Source organism: Xenopus laevis, chromosome 9_10L (genome assembly GCF_017654675.1).
Source record: "Xenopus laevis strain J_2021 chromosome 9_10L, Xenopus_laevis_v10.1, whole genome shotgun sequence".
Classification (NCBI taxonomy): Eukaryota; Metazoa; Chordata; class Amphibia; order Anura; family Pipidae; genus Xenopus; species Xenopus laevis.
In genome coordinates, this window is record NC_054387.1 from 94,007,495 (window position 1) to 94,034,106 (window position 26,612).

The following is a 26,612-nucleotide window of genomic DNA, read 5'->3' on the forward strand; positions in this document are numbered from 1 at the left end:
TGGCGTGGGAAAAAGTCACAACAAAATCATGTGTCAAATTAAATCATGCAACTTTTTTGATTTGATGGTCGAATTATACAACTTTTTTCGATTTGACGCCAGAAAAACTTGACTTTCTTGGATTATCGAACTAAAACAAGCCTGAAACCCTTGAAGATCATGAAAGCAAGAAACATCTTCAAATTGTAAAAGGGACATTGACTATTACATGACTTCAACAGATTTTAGGTAGAGTATTTTTGGATTCCGATTTTTAGCAGCTTTGGAGCATAATAAATCTCGAAAAAAACTTACGTTTTCCCCCTAAAAACTTGAAGAGAAAAATTGAGGCTTCATAAACAGACCCCAAAGTGTTGTTATTTCTCAATATGTGTTTTTTTTGGATTTTATAAAAATTTAAATAATTGATACAATATGTTTTCAGAATAAACTACCGACTCTTTAGTATAATGGGCCACTCCTTATCTGAAACCTTGAAGCTTGGACTGCAGGGCTTTATCATTATCTCTGTTTGAACAAATTGATTGTTGGGGAATTTAATAAGGGTTAAATAAAAATGATTGATGATGATTGATAATAATAATAATGACAATAAAAACAAAATATAGATCTTTTTAAAATTAAAATAATATGTAGAATACACTTCATTAGAAGTCCAATTTACAAGGGTATAATGTATATTGCGCCACAAAATTAGCTTTTCTGACTTTTATTTAGATGCATAAACATTCTTAGATGGGCATTTCCCATGGTGGTGGTTTCCACTTACAGCACCAAAACAGTTTTCCTGTATAAAAAAAATGTTCCAATTCCATTCAAAGGAAGGATTTGAATTTATATGCTGTATATTATATATAGATATAAATGACTAAAACCTATAAAAAAAAAAAGTATGCTTGTATTTTGTAGCATTTTAGTTAATACACTTACCAAAATACCACTTTTCCTTAAGTGGACCAAACAATTGCAACATGCATGTTTTTCAAGGGTAATGTACCCAGCAAATAAATGGGCAATACGATTTAAAGTGACCATAGCAAATACATTTATTTCTATACTCCATTTTGCCAGTTAAAAAACACATATAAACTTAATCCCCTTACTATTTGTCTAATAAAATAAAATACCAGTCTTTAGCTAACCAGTCTCATTTTGCCAAACCATATACTGTAGAATTTACCTGTCTTTAACACCATATACTGTATAAGTAATATCTGCCAAGTATAAAATGTTATCCATGCCATGATACATCTGAAATGTGTGCATTTTACTTGCATGGAATTTTTGTTCCGTGTTATGTATTCAAGTTTTTTAGAAGTACGTGCACTGACATATAGATATACTTTTTATGAATTTGTGTTGGAAATTTCTTTCAAAAGTGAAGTTACTATAAAATGTCGTAATATTCATAGTTAAGCTGAGTGATATTATTAACAATTATGTTATACATTTTTAATTGTATTTTATATGGTAGTATGGTTTCTTCTTACAGCTCCAAATAGAATTCTCGCAGTGCTACAGCAATTACTATATGCTGTTCTGTATTATATCTATTATATGAAAAGAAGTGTATACTTGCCTGAATTATCATTTTTATCTCATGGCATGATGGACAATAGGAATGCTTATATGCACCCACAACGATCAATTACCATGGCTGGAATCTTTCCCTGGATCACTTCTGCATCATCATTAAAATATAGCATATTTAGGGAGGACATTTTGGTTGGGGAACAACATGGACCTGTAGGACCTTTGGGGTTAGCTTGATTAACAACATGACCGTGTGGGTATTTCTGTAGAAATTCAATTCCACATTCTCCAGAGCAGTAGTTAGCATTATATCTCTTTGGGGCAACCACCCAGTCCCAACCAAATGCCTCAAAATCAACTGTTAATGGGTATCGGCAGCACATTGTTTCAGTTGAATACTCATCACAGTCAAGACCTGAGTCTCTTCTGAATCGTTTTGGTGTGTCTATAATCTTGACCTCCATAAATGGACTCTGTTGGAAAGGAAGAAAAGCAGTCATGTAATTTTTTCAATTAAATAAAATAATTTTATATACTAAGTCCCAGATTCAGTTTGATGAGAAAAGCTTATCTCTAATTTAATTCCAGATTTTCTCATGGAGCCAATAGATTAGAGCCAGATGTAATTCAATGAGAAAAACTTATCACACTGTTTATCACATGAAAACTCTGCTGAAGTCTATGGGAAAACCCATAAAAGCTTCATCATAATTAAATAAGAAACTTTCTAAACTTTCTAGCAGTTGGGTGTCGGATGAATGATCCAATATATCTTATAAGAAGGCTTCCTTTCGTAGCATATGCATTAGAGCTCACACTGATTCCAGTACAAACATAATCTAATAAAATAACTGTCTTTTGCACAAATTCTGCATGTAGAGAGACAGGATTTATGGTGATTTTAATAGCATGAGCTCTAATAAATCTTCTAGGCAAAAGGATCTGTCAATGAACATCTGACACCCAACTGCTGCATGAAGAGAGAATGAAGAGAAACAGATGCTGAGAGAGGGATAGTGAAGATAGACTTGATTATTTCAAAAACGGTACATAATTTTTGATTGATTGTATTTAGAAAGTTTCTTATTTCAGTATGCTGAAATTTTCATTTTTGCGATAGTTCCCCTATAAATATCACTCAAAATTCTATAAAAACCCATAAAATATTATTATTCTCATCAAATTCAATATGGTCCTAAGAGGAAAAGGGCCATTAACAAGCCAAAACAGTATAGAACAGATTTATCAAAATGTGAGATTAGAGTTTTCCAGAGAAAAACTCATTCACTTTCTATTCATTCCTGTGGGAATGGTGAACTCTAAATTTCATCCATTGATGAATACGATTTTAGAAATCCCATAGGATTGAATAGAAAGTGGGTGAGTTTTTCTGTAGTGAGGTCTAATCTTACATTTTGACATTAATCTTACTTTCCCAAACTGTCCCTTGCTCAGTAAAGCAAACAAATAGTGACATTGTGGGTGAAATTGAGGGGAAATCAAGTACAACTTTTATATCCAAGTCAAACTCGTAAAAAATGCTAGTTTATCTAGAAGACAAAAAAAATGTATCTGAAACTATCACCAGTTTGGAGAAGCTTCAGTTTTTTTTTGCCTTCCCGTTAGGCAGCTTTGATATAAATCTAACCGAGTGAATGTATCTTCACCAAATATTTTTAGTTTGTTAAAAGTTAAATCAGTGATAGGAAGGAAAGCCTTTGGCTTGTACCAATATGTTGTCAGGATGGCAACCTGTGAAATTATTATGTTACTGTTTATTAGGACCAAACAGTTTAAAAATTATTTCTGACATAAGTTAAACATCTTTGTTTAACATCATAGACAAAATCAGTGAAGAATATTTACCAGAATATTTACCAAACTTTGTAATGGGCTTTCCCTAAACCTCCTTGTGAATATTGGCAAATGATCTGGTCCCTTCCAAAATCTATGGATGAGGTAATAGCTCTGTCACTGTTCTGTTCATGAAAAAGTGTCATGTTCCGTTCTAATTTTAACCCTGCAGTAAGTTGTATAGCCTCTGCTATAGTCACTGTGTGTTGTACAACAACTTTACTGAGTTTGCATTGCAGGATAGTTTATAGTGAAGCCCAGGGCCGCCATCAGGGGGGCACTGGGGGTACAGCTGTACCGGGCCCGGGGCTGAAGGGGGGCCCGGCTCGGCGGTGTTACACTTTTCAAATTAGCCGGCCCCCCTTAACAGCGCCGAAGGTCACGGTGCAGCTGAAGATCCAAAGCCGCGCCAAAGACCTGCTGCTGCTCACGCTGCTGAATTGTCACTCACTAAGTTCCGTGCGGCAAGTACATTCCCCTGCTCTTCCGTGCTGCTGCTGCTGCTGACAGGCTGAGGCTGATGTGGGCGGGGAGAGAAGGAGGGAGGGGGAAAGGAGCAGAAACGTTTAACCCTGTAACTCCAAACTGAGCAAGAGTCAGGTATTGTAACATTGGCACTGGAAGCCTCTCTTTCCAGCCTGTATTTGTGTAATTATTTTAGCACCAGCCTAGTGTGTTGCTGTCATTCTATCCTAGTATGTCTTTTGTACTTATTATTTGGCAGATCTTTCTAGTGATCATGTTGCTTGCTTATTCTATCAGTTAAAAAAAAGTAAAATTTTTGTAATAGAACCGTAAGCAGCCATTACTAAAGAAATAAAAAGCCTAGCTTGAAGGTCAGTTAAAGGGGTTGTTCACCTTTACATTAACTGTTAGTATGATGTAGAGAGGGATATTCTGAGACAATTTGTAATTGGGTTTTTATTTTTTGTGGTTTTTGACTTATTTAGCTTTTTATTCAGCAGCTCTCCAGTTTGCCATTTATATAATCTGGTTGCCAGGGTCTAAATTTCCCTAGCAACCATGCACTGATTTAAATAAGAGACTGGAATATGTATAAGGGAGGACCTGAATAGAAAGATGATGTTTTTAGCGCTGGTGTCTGTGTGGACTTTTTAATGTGGGGTGGGGGCGGGATCTGGGGTGGGCGGAGCCAGGGGGCCCAGAAAATTTTGCAATGCGGGGCCCCGTGATTTCTGATGGCGGCCCTGGTGAAGCCCCACGGGGCACATGGTGCATCCCAAGATGGCTGCTGTGTGAGAAATCTGCACAGTCTGAGCAGCACCCTGTTATTTTATTATCCTTTTCTTATTACACAGAAAGGAGATTGTTATGCACTGATGTTTAGGTTATTTACTAAACTCCCGTCGGGCTTCATGGGGCAAATTTATATTAAAATTTACTGTATAAAAACCTGATGCTGCAAAAATCCAGAATCCGAAATTCTGCCATCTCAGACCTAACACGGTTGTATAAAAGTGAAAAGGAGGGGTCCCTATCCTATTTGGACATTTCTGTTGTCTGCACTGGAATTAGCCTGGAAACCGATAATTTCAGGCTTTTCAGGCAAAAATCCGAAAAATTCTAGGTTTTCGCTCAATTTTATCAAAGTTTTACCCAAACCGATTACATTGTGCTTTTTTATTAATAAATAAGGTAAAATCGTAGATTCTAGTTTGGTTGGACTTTTTTAATTGAAAAAGTGAGATAAATTCGATCTTAGTACATAACCCCTTTAAAGTTATTAAATCAAGCTTTTTTAATAACAAATAAGGTCAAATCGGGTATTGGTTGTGGTTTTTTAAATAATTAGATACATTTGGATTTTAGTAAATAACCCTCCCCATGTAATTTAACTTATAGTATATACTTTAAAGGTTATACAAATCCTGTAATATGACAGTGGAAGTGGGTTTCCCTGAATTTTTACATAAAAAAAATAAATAAAAAAACATGTTTGCTTATGCCTCAAGTTCTTTCAGCAGCATTTTTGAGTGCTTAATAAATAGCACATAATAGGGAGGTACATTTCCTTCTTGGGAATTTTAACACCTTATATACCAAAAGCAAGCAGCCACTTATATAATAAGGTAAATCTTAAGTTCAAAAAGTCCACTGTATGACCTAGATCGGATAATGAACTGGGGAAACCAGGGGGGTTTTGCCCTTTCTAAAAGTTTTACCCTGGTTCTGAAATTTTATGTAGGTGGGCAGGATGCAGGAAAAGATTTTGATGTGCAATACTCCCCTAGTCCTCCCAATCACAATCTTCTGTGAACAGTGGTTTATATGAAAATTTGTAATTAGAAAGGCAATAAAGTAGCCCTTATTGTAAATCATATAGTGAATAAAGTACCCCCTCTTGTAAAATATAAGGATATTATAAGTTACAGAGGAGTTTCATGACCATATAAAAGCACAAGGCCGAAGGTCATGGAACTCCGAGGTAACCTCTAATATCCTCATATTTTGCAACTGTGGGTACTTTATTTATTATAATACACAAGTTTCAGTGTGTCATGTGATGACATCAGAACTCACCGTTTATAACTGATGACATCAGAACTTACTGTTTATAAGGATAGAATTTACAAGATATTCATGGCTTTTGTGTATTATAAGGATATTATAAGTGACCAAGGAGTTCCATGACCACCATATCAAGGTTTTGTATAGGTCATTGAACTCCAGGGTTACTTTTAAAATCCTCATATTATTCTGTATATAAACTAGTAATACTTTCTATTTACACTTTTTCATATAGACCATTTCGTATAGATACAACGGAGAAGAGGTGCTTAAGGAGGGAAATGATCAACTATACAAGGGGATCATAAAATAAACTCTCGGATACTTTATTCACCATTGGGTCCTTACAGTGATCACAAGGTTATCCATTCAGATAAAAGGATAGGAGGTTCCATCTTAAGGGAGAACTACACCAGATTTTATATACTGAAATTATTGCACCAGCCTAAAGTTTCAGCTTTCCAATAGCAGCAATGATCCAGGACTTCAAACTTGTCACAGGGGGTCACCATTGTGGAAAGTGTCTGCGACACTCACATGCTCAGTGGGCTCTGAGCAGCTGTTGAGAAGATAAGCTTAGGGGTTGTTGCAAATTATCAAGCAGAAAATGAGGTTGGTCTGTAATATAAGATGATACTACAGGACTGATTATTACATTGTTATGTTAGTTGCACTGGTTTCTGTGCTGCCATGTAGTAATTATTAATTACTAATTAGTAATTAATAATTACTAACCATGTAGTAATTATTAATTACTAATCAGCCTTATATTGTGACATTTATATTGTATGTGTACTGTATATTTTGAGCCAGTCCCTAAGCTCAGTAACCAACAGCAGCAACGAGCATGGGCAGTGAATCAGCAAAAAAGAAGTTGGGGAGCTACTTGGGTGTATTTGGAGACACAGATGCTTACTGCTAAAGGGCTGTGGTTGCCTTGGGCTGCTACAGAAGCACAAAACATAATGTACAGCATTTCTAGCTACTTCTTTAGTTAAGCTTTACACCTCCTTTAAGTTGTGGAAAGATTTTTTTGCCTGTTATATTGTTTGATACATTAGATAGTTTCTAGAAAGATCGTTTAGAAAGTTGAGAAAATACCAAGTCACTGAAATTAACTCTTGTACGAAGTTGATCCAAGGACTGCGAGAAACCATAACAATTGTGAGTCCCTCCAAAAATCAGTAAAAGTAGTAAAAAAGTACAAAATATTTATTAAGACATTGTAGACAGCAGCCTAACATGTTTCGTGCCTGTTGGGGCACTTACTCGTAGGCTCAAATCTCATGGATTTGCACCTGTGGACTGGGGTGAATTGTGAGTATATCCTCCCTCTCTTATTAATTTTTGCTGCTGTAAAGGATTTTTTTTTACAACTTCCTCAAAATCAACTAGTAGTTAGGATGGTTTCACTTTGTCATATAGGTTAAACTTGAAAGACAGGTGTCTTTTTTAGCCTCCCTCATCTACTAAGTATGTAAGGCTGCTATGGGCCTCTCAGCTAGGTTTTTTTGTTACTTTGAGATTAAGTTAATGAAAATTAGGCCAATAAGGCTACATGTGGAATGCAGTGTTGGTCTTCTGTGCTTAAACACACATTATTGAAAGAGATGCAAAATATTTTTTTATTCCAGTGAGAAGATTTGGGGTTTTTGGGCTATAACCCTAAAAATTAAGTGTTTCAGGCATCAGAAAAAATTAGTACGATTCGAGTTTTTGCTCGATTTTATAGAGTCTTTTCTCGCAATGAATTTTTCAAGCTGTTTTAATAAATAAGTTAAAATTGTAAATGGAAGTTTGGTCGAGCTTAGTTTAATATATAGATGAGATAAATTTGAGTTTTAGTAAATATCACCCCTTAATGTTATGGTAACATATATAAATTAGATAAACCATTAACTAGGGTCATCACAAAATATGACATGTAAAGAACAACTCCTTTGATATAAACTAGCGATGTACCAAATCACAGATTGAGCTAAATCCGAGCCTTTTATAGCAGGTCACATAATCAGAAGAAATAGCAATATTATTTTCCCCTTCCTTGCTATAATTTTCTTATTCAGATTCAGTGCAAGCTTTTCAAAATCCTAAGTGATGGTTTTAGGTTTTGTCCAAATCTGGTGTACTTAAACAGACACCTTACTATTAATTAATTTCCACGTTAAAAGGCATAAAAAATTGCCAAATGAATTATTAAACACAACTCTGTCCTTTTATATATCCAGAATAAAGACTTATACTACTGTACAGATAATTCACACTACAAAGGGCTTCCTATTATATGCACTATATTTATATTGTATACAAACATAAACACACAGGTATTAGATCACATATATATATCTGCAATATTTATAAGTCTAACAACCAGAATGGGGATGTTACCTGTTGAGAAGCATTAGAGAAACACAGAGAGAAAGGACTAATCTATTTGCATGTGGCAAGTTCAAGGACTCATGGGTCATGTACCTACATCTGGACTTTTCAAATTTAAAAATAATAATAATGAAAGCTATTGATTATTTATTCTGCTCATATGCTCTCATTTCTTATTAACATTGGGCAAATTTGCACCTGGGCAGTTACCAATGGCAACCAATCAGATGATTTATTTCAGTGTTTCTGTGATTTGGTTGCTATGGTTACTGCCCAGTTGCAAATTTAGTGTTTATAATAAACCAAATATATAAAATGACAGGGCTTCATTATGTAAAAAATATAAGATTATTAGGAGACAAGGTTGACAAAGAAATAGAAATTTGGACACCCCAAAACACTTACTGCAAATCTAGCTGTTAAACATGTGGATTAAACAGTACTGGCAAGAAATTTGTGGTTTACCCAGATTCCACTAACACATTCCACTAACAAACCCCACCCCCAGTGATCCTCTCTAGAGTCTTGGACAGTGCTTATGTGCAGTAAATTAAGATCCCCAATGTGGAGGCCTATTTTTAAAGGAGGTTTTGAAACCACAATTAAACTCACTTTCTCTAAAACTATGTCAAGATCTGAATAAAAACAGTATGAACAGAAAATACGATCAGAAAATATGATCAGAAAAAAATATGAATACCTCTAAATCCTCAAAAAAAATCAATTTTTTTTGGACAATTGTAAAAGTCTAAATTGATGTAAAACAGTCAAATAGAATCAGCGCAGCTCCCATTGACTTCTATAGGACCTTGACAACTTTTACCTAGTGAAATTTTGTAGTAGAAGTTTTCATGGTTTTTACACTTAGTGGAGTATTTAATAAAACTCGAATATATCTAACTTTTTTTATTAAAACAAGGTCAGCCTAACTCTCATCCACAAATTGATCTCATTTATCAAATAATCAGCTCAAAAAAGTCAGTGATGGTAAATTCTTGACAAAATTTAGAAAAATACAGCTTTTTTGAATTTGACACCAAATCGTTGTTGCCCGAAAACCCCAATTTGGTATGAAAACTAGCGCAGATGTCAAGAAACATCTTCAAATTGTAAAAGGGATATCTGCCATTTTTACATGACCTGGCTGGAGTATATTGGATTTTTAGCAGCTTTGGGTCATAAATCTCTAAAAATTCAAGTTTTCCCATTTAAAAACTCGACCACAAAAAATCAAGGTCCCTTAATAAATCAAGGTCCCTTAATAAATCTTTTTTATTTTAAAAAGTTTTAAAAAAATTTAAAAACCATGAATTTTTTGGTAAGAAATTCTATTGTTACCAAATGGGCCCCTTAGAATTGTGATTTTTTACTCTACTCTGCATCCAGAACAAAGCAGAGAATTTCTGGAACATCAGAAAATTATTATAGGCCACTGTATAAGGTTAACGATTATATTTATTGGAGGGGGTGCTTAACACATTGGCACCCCCAATATCACTTGATCTATAGATGCCTTGAAACTATAACAGATTATCTCTTGAGAGATTGATTTGATCTATCCGACCATGTTAAGGGGGCCTGTCGTGCGTAAGGTACATCTTCTAAGCAATCGACATACAGTTTCTTTCTTTGTGAAAGCTGAAACCCGGATCATGTTGCAGATAAAAGAAAAATGGTAAAAACCCATATCAGCCAATGCAATCTGTAACATGCATAAGAACTGAAAAATTAAACCTAATGCTTAAAACTGTAAACAAAAGCATATACAAAAGGTGCTCCTTATAAGGAACTGAGGCTCAATTCCGCATTGGTTACAAGTATTCTTATTAAATTCTTAAAGGGGCAGTATACTCCCTAGTTCAGCATGTGTTCAAAAAATAGGTCTTGTGTTGAACATACAGGTTTTTCCGGGAAAAGGGATCTTTCTGTAATTTTGATCTTCATACTTTAACTCTAATAAAAAAATCATCTAAGCATTAATTAAACCCAAGAGGATTGTTTTGTCTCCAGTGAGGATTAATTATACCTTAACTGGGGTCAACAAAAAGGTACTCTTTTAGGAACTAATTTTTAAAAATTAGAATTATTGATTAAAATATAGTCTATGGGAGAAGGCCTTCCCGTAGCACTCCAGGGAATCTTCCAGTTTTTAAGCAAACATGTCCCACTCAGGAGCTTTTTCTCAACCTAATAACCTACAGTTTCAAAAACATGTCACACATCTGTTGTATAATCAAATGGAGTGAGCCTAATATAACATAATTTTGTGTGAGTATATTTTATACATGTTAGTGGCTTGCTTATAGAATTGTGCCAGGGCAGATTGCCTGATGAAACCATAAGATGGCATAGCTGTGATGGACAGGAATGACTGGGAGTGATTTAGTATTCGAGACCTATGTCTACCGGTCTACTGTCTATTTTTCTTGATTTCTGTCTTACTGATCTTGGTCTTTTGGTGGTTTGATGTATAATTTCCAGCACACATTTGAACTCCTAACAGAAGGGATATTTTACTTAAATTTATTGTATTACTGACCAACTTACACTGTATTCAAGAAACACAGTCAATGAGGTTCAGTTTTAAAAAAAATTGTTTGTACACTCCATTTGATTATTGATTTTTGCAACACTGGGTCATTAGGTTTTGGGGAAGTTGTGTTTGGTCTAAATGTCTTAAAAAGGTCTCCTGAGTGGGACACAATACATATTTACATTATATATATATATATATTCCATGCCAAATATTCAGTAATCCGTAGAATCAGGAATGCACACTGGGAATTTAAAATATGTTCATCTTTATTAAACCATCTTTAAAAAGAACAGGTCAACGTTTCGGTCCCCTGCTTGGACCTTTATCAAGGGTCTTGATAAAGGTCCAAGCAGGGGACCGAAACGTTGACCTGTTCTTTTTAAAGATGATTTAATAAAGATGAAGATATTTTAAATTCCCAGTGTGCATTCCTGATTCTACGGATTACTGAATATTTGGCATGGAATAGCACCTGGGTATATTATACCTCAGCGTCGGCGTGCTGGAACCATTGGAATCCATATATATATATATATATATATATATATATATATATATATATATATATATATATATATTTATATGAATACTAAGTAAGCCACAGCCCTCTCTAGTTTTCCGAAATGAGACAGAGCTATATTAAAGCACAGATCAAGATAACACAACACTCACACCCTAAACAAATCCAAGTGTTAGTCTGGGTGTTTGGTGCCAAAATAAAATGCATACCTCATAATGGATTCTCACACATTAAATTGCCCTCACATTGATCAGAAGTGTAGAATAAACATAGTGCTTATCATAAATGTATCAAAACTACAGAAAAGTGAGCAATCAAGCGGAATCAGGAGAAAGAAAGCAAGCAGGAGAAAAGTCACAGGACATACGGATTCCACAAACTATTCATTAAAGAAAGAGAACAATTGTTCCTCTCAATCCACAGCCTTTGTTAAATGGCAACTACAACTAACTGTGACACCACCATCAAAGTGCGATAAGCAGAGAAAATTAGCTATAAGAAAGTGTATATACATTAAATTTTACTTAAAACACATATCACTATTTTATGGACCACTGTGGTCTTTTGTGGTGGACTGGTCAGTCTATTCTGTTTACTATCATTTAAAAAGTCTATTTTACTGTTATACTGTGTGTGTCTTCTATATTTCCTTGCTCAGCTATTTGCAAAAACCATATATCGATGCAAGCTAGGATGAAACCAAGAGGAAACTCTTCACAGAAACAGAAACTCGTGCTAAGAAGGTTACGACGGTTGTGGTTATGCCCCTCTGCACCTGTTTCCTGAAGACGACTGCTAAATTAAACCGCATAAAGTACCTTGTAGTTGTACCTTTTTTTCCATTTGAAGCTATACAGCAAAACCGCAAGCTTACGGGGGTGTAATAACCCCCACTTAGCCTATATAACCTTTGTGTGCCTTAGAATAAAGCAGAGAAGCATTTTGTATACTGAACTGTCTGTGTCAGTGTCATTCCTTCTTATCAGCTAGCTGAACTTATTCACCACAATTTGGAGGGGACAGATACTCTCAGGACATATTTCTGTCCATAACAATTGGTGCTCAACGTGGGGCATCAGGTTCTGGCTGACCACTAGCCGATGCCACGGACAGCAGTCGCCCAGCAGAGGGAAGGACGGAGACTGATCACCTCCGGGACACAGGTAAGACCTATGTTATTAGTTTCTTGCCTGTGTCATACCTATACCTACTGTTGATGGTGTCAGTTGCCCATATCGACTTTTAGCAGCCAGCAAAGACAGGTAACATCTTGCCTGATGCCATTTACCTAACCTGTATAAGAGTATCTTGTCCCCTGTTAATCTATGGTTCATGTTTATTGTCTGTTAACTCCTTACTGGTGGAGGGAAATATAGAAAGATAGGATAGGATAATACTTCGGGTAACAGGCGACAACTGGATATACATAGGTTCTGACACTTTGTGGGGGGACAAACGTGTCGGCCCCAGTGTCCCAAACGTGGGACCGAAACAAAGTGTTGAGTAGATACTGGTCGAGGAGTTTCAGTAGTGTCTGCTCCGGGGGGAGGGACAAACGTGTCCCGAACAAAGGTGTCGATCCCGGGAAGTGTGTATATATAAATTGTCTCCCAAACGTGGGAGCGTGTCAATTGGTTATCTCTCAAACGTGGGAGCGTGTCAATTGATCGGAAGGACAAACGTGTCCACTCCGTGGCGGCTTGTCCCTGTTGTCTTTTAGTTGAGATAGTCAGAAGACCCACCAGTATCGAGGTTGTTGTTCCTTTTGTGGACGTCATTGTATTGTATTGTGTGTCCGATGTCCTGTCCAGAGTGCGTGTGTGGTCTTGTGTTCATCATAGCGGAGAGAGGTTATCGTTTAACTAGCGTTAAGACTAAGGGTTATTTAAAGGAAGAATTAGGCAGACATCCCATCGTTCCCGAAACAGGCCCGAATTCCTTGACATCTCAGAAACTCATGTGTATCGACTTAATGTTCATTTCCCTGTCGAGTTAGATGACAATTGGGGGCATAGTCTATTTGAGATAAGGAAATCTGCTTTTGACCACGGACTCAGTCCCTCGGTCTGCACCTATCATCCCGCTACCGATTACTTAGAATCAGAGATATTAGATTTGATACGCGTACGGTGCAGTAAGGCTAAACAACTCCTGACAAGTGCAAACGCATTTTGCGAAGGCTTACTGCGCAAGTAATGGGAAATGAGCAATCAAAAACAGGGGGGGGACCAGACCCAAAAGGGATCTCGGCGTCTGAAATAGTCAAACGTCGGGAAGGGAAAAAACCGGTCGACGATTACATTAAATTGGCCAAATTATGTAATCTGAACTTAAAGGGACCCCGGCTACAGCCGGATTCCTGGTATAGTATAGTGCGAGAACAAAAGGGTGTTCTCCAGGATAAAGGTCTTTTATCCAGTGCACAAGCGTGGTTCAGGGTTGCAAAGGGATTGCAGAGGGAGGGGTGGTCAGAACAAAGAGTTGTCCAATCAGATGGGAATATCAAATATTTATACCATAGAGAACCCCCTTTCCACTGTATGGTCAATACTACTGCTCCCAACCCCGCTCCACTCCATAAGGACGGATCACAAGAGTTGCCTCATGGTCCGCCTGATTTTCCTGTTGATAAAGAAACAAAAGTTACTGAAACTTCACAGGTTGTTACTGATGAGGGGCCCCCCACCAGCATATTGACAAAGGGTGGGGTAACGCCATTATATCCAGTTTTGACTCCTGAAGGCGCGTACTATCTACCGGTGTCGAGTTTAACTCACATTATGTTGTCAGGTGATGAGGCGGATGGGGCTACAGGGGGGGGGTTCAGATGACGGGGGGTCTAGAGTTACTTCCACCACTCCAGGGCTTCTGGGAACCATCCCCAAGGACCGACAGATGAAAGGGAGGGTCGCCCAATTACAAAGGGATGCAAGGGCGGAGCAGTGGAAGATTTTGAATGAGATAGGCGAGACCTTAACACATATGAGTACTCCCCTCCAGTCGGGTAATAAAAAGGAGCCCCTCAGGGATCGTTCACCTTATGTATTACCTGCTTTCGATCCCGGTGATGAGGACTCTTTTGCCTCGAATAATGGACGGGGAGGAGGGATGCAAACCATGAGTGGACCTGCTTTATATGTCACTTTTACCCCCTCCCAAGCGTCTACCCTCCTGGCCCAACTACCTGACCCCGATCACCAACCCATGCAATTCTATCGCAGGTTGTCCCAAATCCAGAAAAATTATTCAGCTACTTGGAAAGATCTAGAGAGTCTATGCGAAATAAAAGCTGGGGATGCCTATTGGCCCGTTATGCAAACGGCGCTTGGCCCATGTCGAAGCAGGGACACCACTAGTTACGAGTCAGGGGTGGAGTTCTGTGATCAAATTAAATCCTGGGCTCAGAATAGGCTGGCAGATCAGGCCATTAGCATTCACGACATGGTCCAGGACAAATTCGAATCTGTAGAGAAGTACCAAGTCCGGATGTTGCAAGTATTCATAGACTTAGGATTTAGTCGCCACAATAAGACCCATACGCAGATGTTGTCCTCTGCCTTCGTGACTGGCCTGCAGGAACACTTACGTAAGGGTCTAATTACAGCCAGACCAGAATACCGTACTTTACCCATTGAGACGCTGGCCCTGGTAGCCAAGGGTTTAGAAGCCTCTCAGCAGATGACCAACAAGGCTACTCCCTTGATGTTAACTGATAGTAGTCTTAGTGGGAACCAAAAAGGCGAGAATGTGACATGCCGTAATTGTAAGAAGACGGGACATAGTTCCAGGGACTGCAAAGCTAAACGAAAATGTTTTAACTGTGACCGTTTCGGACATGTAAGTCGGGACTGCAAGGCCCCCAGACGCCCATATCAACCACGCAACAATGACGACCATTGGCCACCTCCACCCCCTCCTGATCCCCAAAACCCACCACCCGGTCCCTTCAGCTCCCACTGGCAAATCCGTCGCCGATCTCATGGAAGCACTGACTCACAAGTTGCCGTGTTAAAAATAAAAGCTCACGGCAGGCTCACCTCGCCCGAGGCTATTGGAAACCATCTAGCTGATACAGCTGCTAAGGAAATCGCTGTTGCTCCTTTACCCGATCCACCGGCTATGGCCATGTCTACACCCTTACTCCAAGTCTCATTTTTGGACAGTATTGACAAACTAAAAGTCTGCCAAACTTCGGCCCCCACCGAGGAGATCAACGGCTGGCTAAGCAAAGGCGCGACTTGCAAAGACGGTTTATATTCCTGCAACAAGAAACCGTGCATTCCCAGAAACCTTTATCCATCTCTAGTTCAATGGGCTCATGGCCCTACGCACGTTTCTAAGAATCTGATGAATAACCTGATCTCCAAACTTTATTTCGCTCCAGGAATCACTACCCTCACCCGGAATTACACCGCGGCCTGCGCCATCTGCGCCAAATGTAACCCAGGACGTCTGGAAAAACCACCTGTCTCGCATTTAGCTAAACCTCAGTATCCTTTTCAACGCATACAAATAGATCATATACAGATGCCGAGATGCGGGAGATTTGAATATGTGTTAGTCATCGTAGATATGTTCTCAGGATGGCCAGAAGCTTTTCCCGTGGCCAATATGACCGCAAAAACCACTGCTAAAAAATTACTTTCTGAAATTGTTTGCCGATTTGGAGTACCCGAAGTGATCGAAAGCGATCAGGGTCCAGCTTTCACGGCATCTGTCACTAAGGACATTTGGACAGCACTTGGAGTAACCCTTCATTTCCATACACCTTATCACCCCCAAAGTAGTGGCAAAGTCAAACGCATGAATGGTACTCTCAAAACCAAAATGTTAAAAATGTCACAGGACTCGGGTATGTTGTGGCCTGACAGCCTGCCTATTGCCCTTTTCAGTGTTAGGTACACACCGAGGGGGGATAACAATCTTTCTCCTTTTGAAATCCTGTTTGGATCTGCCCCTAGACTAGGGTGTTATTTCCCACAAACCCTACAGTTGCAATCTGATGTTCTTACTGATTATATATGTCAATTGTCTAATGAATTATCTAAAGTGCATGGTCAGGTGTTCTCTTCTATTCCAGATCCTACTTCTGTGGAAGGTTCCCATTCGTTGGTTCCAGGTGATTGGGTTCTTGTCAAGAAATTTCTACGTAAATCCTCACTCGAGCCCCGATTTGACGGTCCGTTCCAAGTCCTACTGACTACAGCCACCTCTGTGAAATTGGACGGCAAAACCACCTGGATCCACGCATCCCACTGCAAAAAGTCTGTCCCTCCGGACTCCCCTGTAGCACCATGAACTTCCTCTATATCCTTTTCTTGGTCTGTGGGGCCGGGGGGGGGGCAATTAGTTATTTACAACCGTCCATCTGGCCAGGTGGCCATAACTAAGGATGGGTCGGGTGTTAGTACTTTTTGGTACAACTCCTCCAACACGAAAGTCGCATCCTTCACTTTCTCCCCTTTGAGTCTGGGTAATCAGTTTGGGCCATTTCCCACATCCAGCCTTACCCCCCACCTCATTAGAACCACTTCTGGGTACATTTGTGTTACTGACCATCAATTTGGAGACGATTGCAAATTTTGGGGTTCTGTTGGTTGGAATTCTGGGGATTCCAATTGGGGCTACTATCCAGAAAGTGCTCAAAACAAACGAGTATCTGACCGCTCCCTTCTCATACGCATGACATTACGTCCTGGCCCGGGTAGTTCCCAATTTACTCTAACCATTACAGACCCCAGTCCGATAGATTCAGATACATATGTATTCGGTCTTTATTGGTATAACTATCCTACTTTCCTGATTCGATTTCGGCTACAAGACATGCATCTATACAAGGGACCTATTCCACCACCATTTCAACAACCTTCTAGCCCCCGTTTGCCCACCCCCAAATTCCCCGGTATGCTTGCAATTTCCAACCCTACCTTCACGGATACCCTAGCTGTTGAAACTGGTTTCAGTGATTCCAACGTTTGGTTGGAGTGGATACACTTTACTGCTGCCCAACATAATAAGACCAACTGTTTTGTTTGTGGGGCAGCCAGACCCCATCTTGGCTCCGTCCCGTTACACATCCCTGTAGATGAACTGTATTGTTTCATCAGCCTATTCTCTAACCGTTCTACCAATCATTCAGATTGTGAGTTCTGGAAGCTTAATTATCCAATCATCCCTTCCGTTTCCCCACCACCACCAGGCATCTCTATATATCCTGGAAATTATACCTGTTTCACGGCCCCGTACTCTGCCTCTGCCCTACCTCTAGGTAATTTCTCAACCGGTTATTGTTCCGAGTATCTGAACGGTACACTCCCTGACTTGCAAAACCAAACCCAGGCGCTCAGCGATGTTTTTTGGATATGTGGTGATATGAAAATCCGTAACCTCTTGCCCAGTCCTTGGTATGGCCAGTGTGCTTTAAGCAAAGCCATAATTCCTCTCCATATCATCCCATGGACTAAACTCGCTCCCGCTACCGCTCCTCATGTCCATTCTGTTACCAAACGTGATGTCACACCGTTTGGTAGTTTAGACCCGCATATATATATTGACGCTATTGGGGTCCCTAGAGGTGTCCCCAATGAATTTAAAGCCAGGGATCAGGTAGCAGCTGGTTTTGAATCTCAATTCCTTTTCATTACAGTCAATAAGAATGTAGATTGGATTAACTATATTTACTATAACCAACAACGTTTTTTTAATTACACCAGAGATGCCGTGCGCGGCATCGCAGACCAGTTAAATGCTACCTCTCACATGACCTTCCAAAACCGCCTGGCCCCAGACATGTTATTAGCCGAAAAGGGTGGGGTGTGCAAGATCCTTGACAAATCTTCCACCTGTTGCACCTATATCCCTGATAACACTGGCCCCGATGGCTCTGTCTCCATCGCAATTAAGAAATTAGAGGAACTGTCTGAGGAACTAAAAAGGAACTCCGGCATCACTGACCCATGGGATCAGTTTTTCACCTGGATGACTGGTTGGAAGAAAGTGCTTGCTGAAATAGGTGTAGTTCTGCTGATAGTTCTTACTCTATGTGCTCTAATATTTTGCTGTTTTATCCCTTGTATTCGTAAACTTTGCCTTGCTTCTAACTATACTCCTACCTTTGTCCTATCCACACCCACTTTCTACGTAGGCTCTGACACGCCTATGCCCATGATACACACGTGGATAGCGATAATGAATCTGATCCTGCCCTCATTGATGCCCTTCAATCACTACCTTACATTCCGACCACTGTACTCTCCCAATACATTCCTATGACCCCACCCACTCCCACCCCCTCCCTCGCTTAGTTTAAGGACAGTGCTGTTAGCTGAGTTGGAAGGGTTGGTCACTGATTTTGTGCCGGTCTCTCCAGACCACGCTGAAGCATCATACCCACCACTAGGGTGTACTCCCTCTGGAGCAGCTTACTAACTTCTATCTAGGTAGGGACAGCAAAATAGACGTTTTTAGGGGGGATTGTGGTGGACTGGTCAGTCTATTCTGTTTACTATCATTTAAAAAGTCTATTTTACTACTCTATTTTACTGTTATACTGTGTTGTGTCTTCTATATTTCCTTGCTCAGCTATTTGCAAAAACCATATATCGATGCAAGCTAGGATGAAACGAAGAGGAACCTCTTCACAGAAACAGACTCGTGCTAAGAAGGTCACGACGGTTGTGGTTATGCCCCTCTGCACCTGTTTCCTGAAGACGACTGCTAAATTAAACCGCATAAAGTACCCTGTAGTTGTACCTTTTTTTCCATTTGAAGCTATACAGCAAAACCGCAAGCTTACGGGGGTGTAATAACCCCCACTTAGCCTATATAACCTTTGTGTGCCTTAGAATAAAGCAGAGAAGCATTTTGTATACTGAACTGTCTGTGTCAGTGTCATTCCTTCTTATCAGCTAGCTGAACTTATTCACCACAATTTGGAGGGGACAGATACTCTCAGGACATATTTCTGTCCATAACAATTTTATATCCTATAACTCTGTCAGCCTTGTACATTATAATGGTTACAACTGATTGACTGTTATAGCAGAGCTAAGATGTTTAACAAAAAACACTCATGCCATTTGTAAAAGGAATTGGCAGTTGGCACAACTGCAGGCTTTATAAATACACTTTGAAAAACAAAAATGACTAGGTTGTATGAATAACTATAAGTAAGCCCTTACTTAAAGCATTCCGGATCAATAAAGTTACATTGTAAATTAGAATTCAATTTATTAAATACTTTACTTTTTTGGCAAACGCTCAAACTGCATAAGCACAGTGTATATAATACAAAAGCCGCAGAAAGTCAAATTTAAGATAACGGTAAGTTGATATAAATACAAGAAGCAAACCAACATGCATCAATATGGATGCAAATCACTACCACTTCTCAGCTGAACTTAACTTGCATAATCCTGAGGAACAAGGGCAACTGCACATATAGAATTATCCCTATATCCATATCTCTTGGCAGTTTTATACCACACATGCTTTAGTAAAGAAACTCATTACCAGACTGAAAATTATTGTAGGATAAATCAACCACTTGGATTAAAGATGGTATAGATTTAGAGCAAAACATATCAGACTTGTAGCTGTGTTGGTGCGTTCGTTTTTTTGGTGGCAAACGATGCATAACATGACTTTCTGAAAGGCTGCATTGATTTTATATAAAATGGGTATTAGCTGCATTAAGTTGGAATGAATGGAAATGTCCACAAATATGTTTTTCCATAGATGATGCAGTCAGAATAAAAATTGTTTGATGAAGCATGTCTAATCCTTCACAAATTCAATCAAAGAATGTTTTCAATCCCCACTGAAAGTTCAACATTTGCATATTTCTGTAAGATAAGATTATTTCACTGTAAAATTCACTTAATTGAAATATATATATATGTTAGACCTACCAGCCCATCTTCATTACTGGTTACTGCGAGATCCTGCCCATTTCCATCAAATGCTCTTATTTCAATGCCTAGATTGGATTCGGGTTGCCTCAGCCAATTTTGCAGTACAGTTTTCACATCTATGCTCTGCCAAGTTCCAGAACCTGGATTCATTTCAAGTTTTAGTGAGCGGATTCCAATGTATCTTGTACCATCTTTCAAAGGCTTAATGAGTCTCGAGATCTGCACAACAACTGTTGTAGGTTTTTGAACAGGCTTTAAATGTATCCAGAGCTGTGCTTTCGATATTTTAGTCAACTGAACTTTAGAACTGAATTTAAAAAAGCAACATATAGGTTTTTCTTTCATGTCAATGGATATGGCAGCTGTAAAATGAAAAAAAAAAGATTGGTGTAAAAATATGATGTATACCTATTTTACATTTCTAAATTGAAAGGATATATACCTAACGTATCAATACTTATTATACACAATGAGGTCCTGCCCAATATATATATATATATATATATATATATATATATATATATATATATGTATGAGTACACGCATATTTCACAAATATTATCACTTACTGAATTCCTTTTTTTACCAGAATTTTCATTTTCAATAAAAACACTTGAAAAGTAGGGAGACCACCACAAACAAGTATAGTGGTTAGAAAGTGCAAACCCAAGATTATTAGTGTTTATACGCAGGAGAAAACCCGTTGACTAATTCCATGATACTTATGTATTCGAGCTTCCTGGACACCAAGGGGCAAAGGGGGAGCTCTGACTGGGCTAGTAAGTTAGGGAGGACAGGGACTAAGGGTAGATTGCAAAGGGTGAGGGGAGGACTAGCTAGGGAGGAGATAAGAGGGGGTTGCATTAAGTTCCTCTTCCTCTTGCATTTTAGATGTACAGGGAGAAACATAATGCCCTCCCACCTCTGTTGAGGTTTGGGGGGTTGTTGTTTGGTTTGCAGTTTGGTAATGGGAGGGAATACCTGCAAGATGGCAAGGAGCACATTTTTCCCCTGCTTAGTATTTAGTACCTCCATGGGCATTGGTTCCTGGAAGTAGCAGTGCAGGTAAGGGTAACACTTTCCCTTGCCAATAGTAGCATGACTGTGCCTTTTGGATGGTGGCGTTCTGGTTTGCAGGCATTTATGAGTTGCTGGTTATAGTGATTTTCTATTGCACTGTTTAGAACCTCAGATTTTGATGTTTAGTGTTATATATGTAAATAAAGCTGTGGCCTTTCATATCCATCCTTGACTCTGTGTGAATTTTATTTAGGTTGCAAGGGTGGGGAAGTAATACAGAGCGTATATTCATTATGGAACGACCACAGGCATTGACACTGCCCAGGTCAAAAAGTATATCACCTGATAAAGGATCAGTTGATCCGAAACATGTAGTGCAGAAAAAAATAATAAAACAACATTAAACTTTTTGAAGTTGGATGGCTTTGGCCGTGCCATTACTCTTTTTAAAGGAACCCTTATACTACAGCAAATTGGGACAGGATACCACCTGAAATCTGAGAAAGTAGCCATGGGAAGGTCTGTACACTCCAAAAGTTTATTGAAAAGTTTATTATCAGCAAACAGATTTGCTATTTATTTTTCTGTCATAGCAGCAGATAAAAATGTTAGCCCTTGCCTATAACTGATGAAATTGAGAAGACGTGGGGCACTGGATGTTTTCCAGTTCTAGCTTGTACATCAAGTTACCTGTTTCTAAGAAGCACAACTAATTCTGTGCTTAAGGTAGAGCACAAGCCTTGAGCATACACGGTAGTAGTGCAGCTGGTGCTGTCTGTCTCAATTGGAAAATCATAAAAAGAGTTATGACCATTAAGCTATGTAAATGAAACATTGCTGAAACATATTTTGGTACTGGATCACTATGTTTTAGATGCTTTGGATTGAAAAGCATTATCACTTCTGCCTGCATTATATCTAAGCAGCTGAATCCCCAGCCAAGATAACAGTTACATTCCAATTCTAAGACTACATGCTACTCAACAAGACATGATTTAAGGCTACTTCCCTTTTAATGTTTCATAGAGATACATGGGTGTCGTCAATCATTTAGTCTATTTGAATATATTGCTTCAGCTAAACTCCATTCTAAATGCCACTGTCATTTTTGCCAAGGTTTCAAGCTTCCAAAAACTCACTTTAACACTGTAATGGAGCAGGTTCTTCATATTTTTAAAACCTTGATTAATAAGCAAATTGTAATTGTTAATATATATATATGTATATATATATATATATATATATATAGATATATATATATATATATATATATATATATATATATATATATATATATATATATTCCATAGTGTTATCCAAAAAGATAGCAACAACTGTCTATTTAGTTTATGTTCAATTAAGTTTCATCTTTGAAAAAGATCATTTCACTAAAGTTAAAAACAGATGAGCCTTTAGTAGTCTTTGATTTTGGTCCGAACAAAACTTTTATAGTAGAGATCACTCAATATGTATTTTACACACAGTTACACCTATAGTCAAGAATATCTAATTTTTAAATTATTGTTAGTTTTATTTCTAATAATACCTGCCCCAGCATATCATTTAAAAAAAACCTGTGTTTATGGTGTATGGGACAATAGGTACAATGTACCATACCAAATTGTATTTATAGGTTCAGTCATAATATAGTACTGAGCTTTATAAGCCACAGTTTGTTGTGAATATGTGCACAAATTACCAACACAAGTTTACCTTGCCCCAAGGTAGTATAAGGTCAGTATAAACTGAAGACAACTACTACAGAAAAAAACAAAATTGCACTTTCCCATCCACTTATATTGTACATCATCTTTACTGATTGTGAATTCACATGTAAACAGATGTTTTCATAAAAAGACCAAATCCCTAGGGGATAAAGTACCCTAGTAATTGTGTCCAATTAAATAGTAACAAAAACAGGGCACAATTTAGTCAACTGGCCAAAAGTTATACCATATGAAGACAATCAGTTTAAGCTGCTAAAAAGTTGTATTATGAAAACAATATTTCTGTTAAATTATCAATACTTTGAACTAAAAAATTGTAAATACAGTATCTGCTTTCATAATCCAGCAATTTATTTTAAACAGGTTATTATACACTGTTTAAACAAGAAAGGAATGTGCAGATTATTTTTAAAAAATGTTTCACTTCAGCGTATGGCAATGTCAGAAAATGTTGGCAATGTTAGAAATTAATGCAAATTGAAGCTCAAGTGCTTGTTTTAATCCGCCTATAAAAGTGAAGGAAGCATTTTAAAATCCATTAAATCCTGACAAAATCATTGAAGTGAGTTCTTCCATGAAAAGAAGACTAGATTTTTTGCTACGTTGGTGGGTGTATATTTGGCTAATAACTATTCCTGCATGCTATACCTGCTGGAAATTGCCATTGATAAGCCATATGCAATCAGTGCAGTGAATTAACATACATTACTCTGCGCTCAGGTTTTCTGTAAAAAAATACTTTCCAGTAACCAAAAATAATTAGTAAAACCTAGACTGCCTGGAATTTTCATCAAATGAAAAGACTTAGGGGGTTATTGATCAAAGGTCAAAGTTATTTAAGAAAAAACTTAAATGGAAAAAACTTGATTCTGTGAAAACTCTAAACGCTTGGATCATTTGAGTTTTCAGGCAAAGCCCTCCGAAAAAACTTGAACATGATGCAGGCTATTAACATCTTCAAATGGTTCAAGAGACCTCTGCCATTGACTACTACATGACCTCGACAGAGGGTGTTTTTTCGGATTCAAGCTATTTCCAGGGTTGGGGTACAGTAAAACGAGAAAATTTTTCGAATTTTCATGGAAAACACATCTCAAACCTTAAAAAATCTGCCGCAAGGAATTAGTGATAGAAAATATTTTCAGTGGTAAATGCGGAAAAGATGATGTTTATTAACCTGAAAAAAACATACCAGGAGAAGGAAGAAAGCATATTAGGAAGGCATGGACAGACCGACATGGAATGTGGCCCAGGTTCATTTGTAAGAATCAGCTTCTAGTAACCACAGACAGGATCAGTTATTGGGCTCAAATATTATATTAAAAACGGAAATGAATATGTATTACTTTTGTTTAGAGTGCCAGAACTTTGAATTTTAACTTTCAAGGGCTCCTAAATTCATCCATACATTTCATTGGGTATTAAAGCTCAGTTTTAAGTGTATTGATACATTGACTAAAAACGTTGTCCCTGCAGTTAAAAGGGACTTCATGGGTGAGGGATGCAAAATCACCTCCCATTCTCTTGTTTGGCAATTGCCTGGAAGGGCAATATCAGGCAGTTGTCAATTGGAAATGCTGAAGAACCAGTGCATGCTTCAAACAATTATATGATATATATCATATATGATAGAAACCCATTTTAAAGAAATAGCATGAGAATAAAGGCGAACATGCATTTATTATGTTATAATTACTGTCACATTATGCACATGGAAACCAATACATATCTCATATATTTATTTTGTATGCAAGTATAAAAACAAACATGCACAACTTACATTCTGTAGGCATTATAATAATAGTTTCAGCAGTGACATGATAATCATCTTCTTCCAAGTGACCAGCACTACTTTCATCTTTTTGAACATCATATCTGTCTATTAAATCTTGTAAAGGTGGTGCTTTGGGTAAAAGATATTTTATAGTATCCTTGCTAATATTAGGTGCCTGCTCCAGTTGAAGTTTGCTAAGTATCTGGATTTTTATAGCTTCAAGCCTTGTAGATTTGCTGTTCTGTCTCCTGGTACAGGCACTGCACAATGTATCTTTGTCTGTTGCTCGGTTGCTGTCTGTTAGATCCACTGGGTTAAATACTACCAGCATACAAAAGTAAATGCAACCCCATGCACGTAAATTTATCATGTTCTCATGTAGTCGGAATCTCTTGGGGCTTTTGTTTTGTTTCTTTCCCCCCTTATTTTCCTGTTGCCTTATTGTGGAGTCAAACTGACTCCTAATGAAAGTTTAAAGCCAAAGGGAAGAGAGGGGTCTGTCACACTAATAAATCATGCAAAGTCCACATGTACTTTTATAGTCCAACTTAAGTTACGCTTGTGTCATCAGAACTGTCGATTGGCTGCCACACAAACAATGAATTAAGCTGGAAAAGGACGTTTGCTGTCATGAGGAGAGCAAGTTTTGTGAGATGCCAGTGTTAGTTTTCCAGCATTTAAGATATTTTTAGTAGAATGGTCAATTCTGAATTAAGTTGTACAGTTAGTGGATCTGTTATCAAAAAAGTTCCAAATTACAGAAAGGCCATCCTCCATAGACTATTAATTAAATAATTGTAAACATTTCCCCTTTCTCTGTAATAGTAAAACACTACTTTATTTCAAGGTACAATTAATCCTTTTTGAAGATAAAATAATCCTATCGGGTTTATTTAATGTTAAAATTATATTTAGTAGACTTAGGGGCAGATTTATCAATGGTCGAAGTGAATTTGAGGGAATTTTCGAAGTAAATTTGAAATTCTAAGTAATTTTTTTGGATACTTCGACCATCGAATGGGATACTACGACTTCGACTTCGATTCAAAGTAAATTCATTTGAATATTCGACCATTCGATAATCGAAGTACTGTCTCTTTAAAAAAACTTTGACTTTAATACTTCGCCAAATTAAACCTACCGAAGTGCTATGTTAGCCTATGGGGACCTTCTAGAGCAGTTTTCTACGTTTTTTAAAGTCGAAGAAAAATCGTTAGATCACTGGATGAAATCCTTCGAATTGTTCGATTCGAAGGATTTCATCGGTCGATCAAACTATTTTACTTTGACCGCAAAACGGTCATATTCTGTGAAAAAAACTTCGACATCGATATTTGAAGTCGAAGTAAAGCCATTCGATGGTCGAATTTCGAAGTATTTATCACTTCGAAATTCAACCCTTGATAAATCTGCCCCTTAAGGTATAGAGATCCAGCTTACAGAAAGATCCCTTATCCGGAAAACCCCAGGTCCCAAGCATTCTGGATAACAGGTCCCATATGTATATATATATGTATATTAATTTTTAGTAATTAGGAAGATATCATAGTTCTGTTCTATTCTGTTTAAAGCAAAGATAGTTAATAAAAGCTGCCCTAACATGAGAGGGAAGAATGTCAAATTTATCTGTGTAGTATACAGGAATAAAAGCCAATGGGCTTCATTCACTAAAGCTGGCCATAGACGCAAAGATACTATTGTCCGAATGAAGATTCTTATGATTTTCGGACCATGTGTGGAGTGTCCCGACATTTTTCATACCATGGTGATTGGTCATTCAGTCGATCAGACAGGTTAAAAGATTTATATTGGCTACCAATAATATCTT

The 26,612-nt window shown here is 37.9% G+C and overlaps 1 protein-coding gene across 1 annotated transcript; it reads right to left on the reverse strand.

Annotated features, from left to right (window-relative positions):
* Nucleotides 1-25,273, reverse strand: LOC108701488 (growth/differentiation factor 8). The gene is made up of 3 exons (XM_018236231.2): nucleotides 24,791-25,273; nucleotides 20,261-20,625; nucleotides 1-2,006 (listed from the first exon to the last, which is right to left on the reverse strand). Exons 1-3 carry the CDS (start codon nucleotides 25,152-25,154, stop codon nucleotides 1,626-1,628), a joined length of 1,110 nt encoding a protein of 369 aa, XP_018091720.1. The 5' UTR covers nucleotides 25,155-25,273; the 3' UTR covers nucleotides 1-1,625.
* Nucleotides 25,274-26,612: the final 1,339 nt, after the last annotated feature.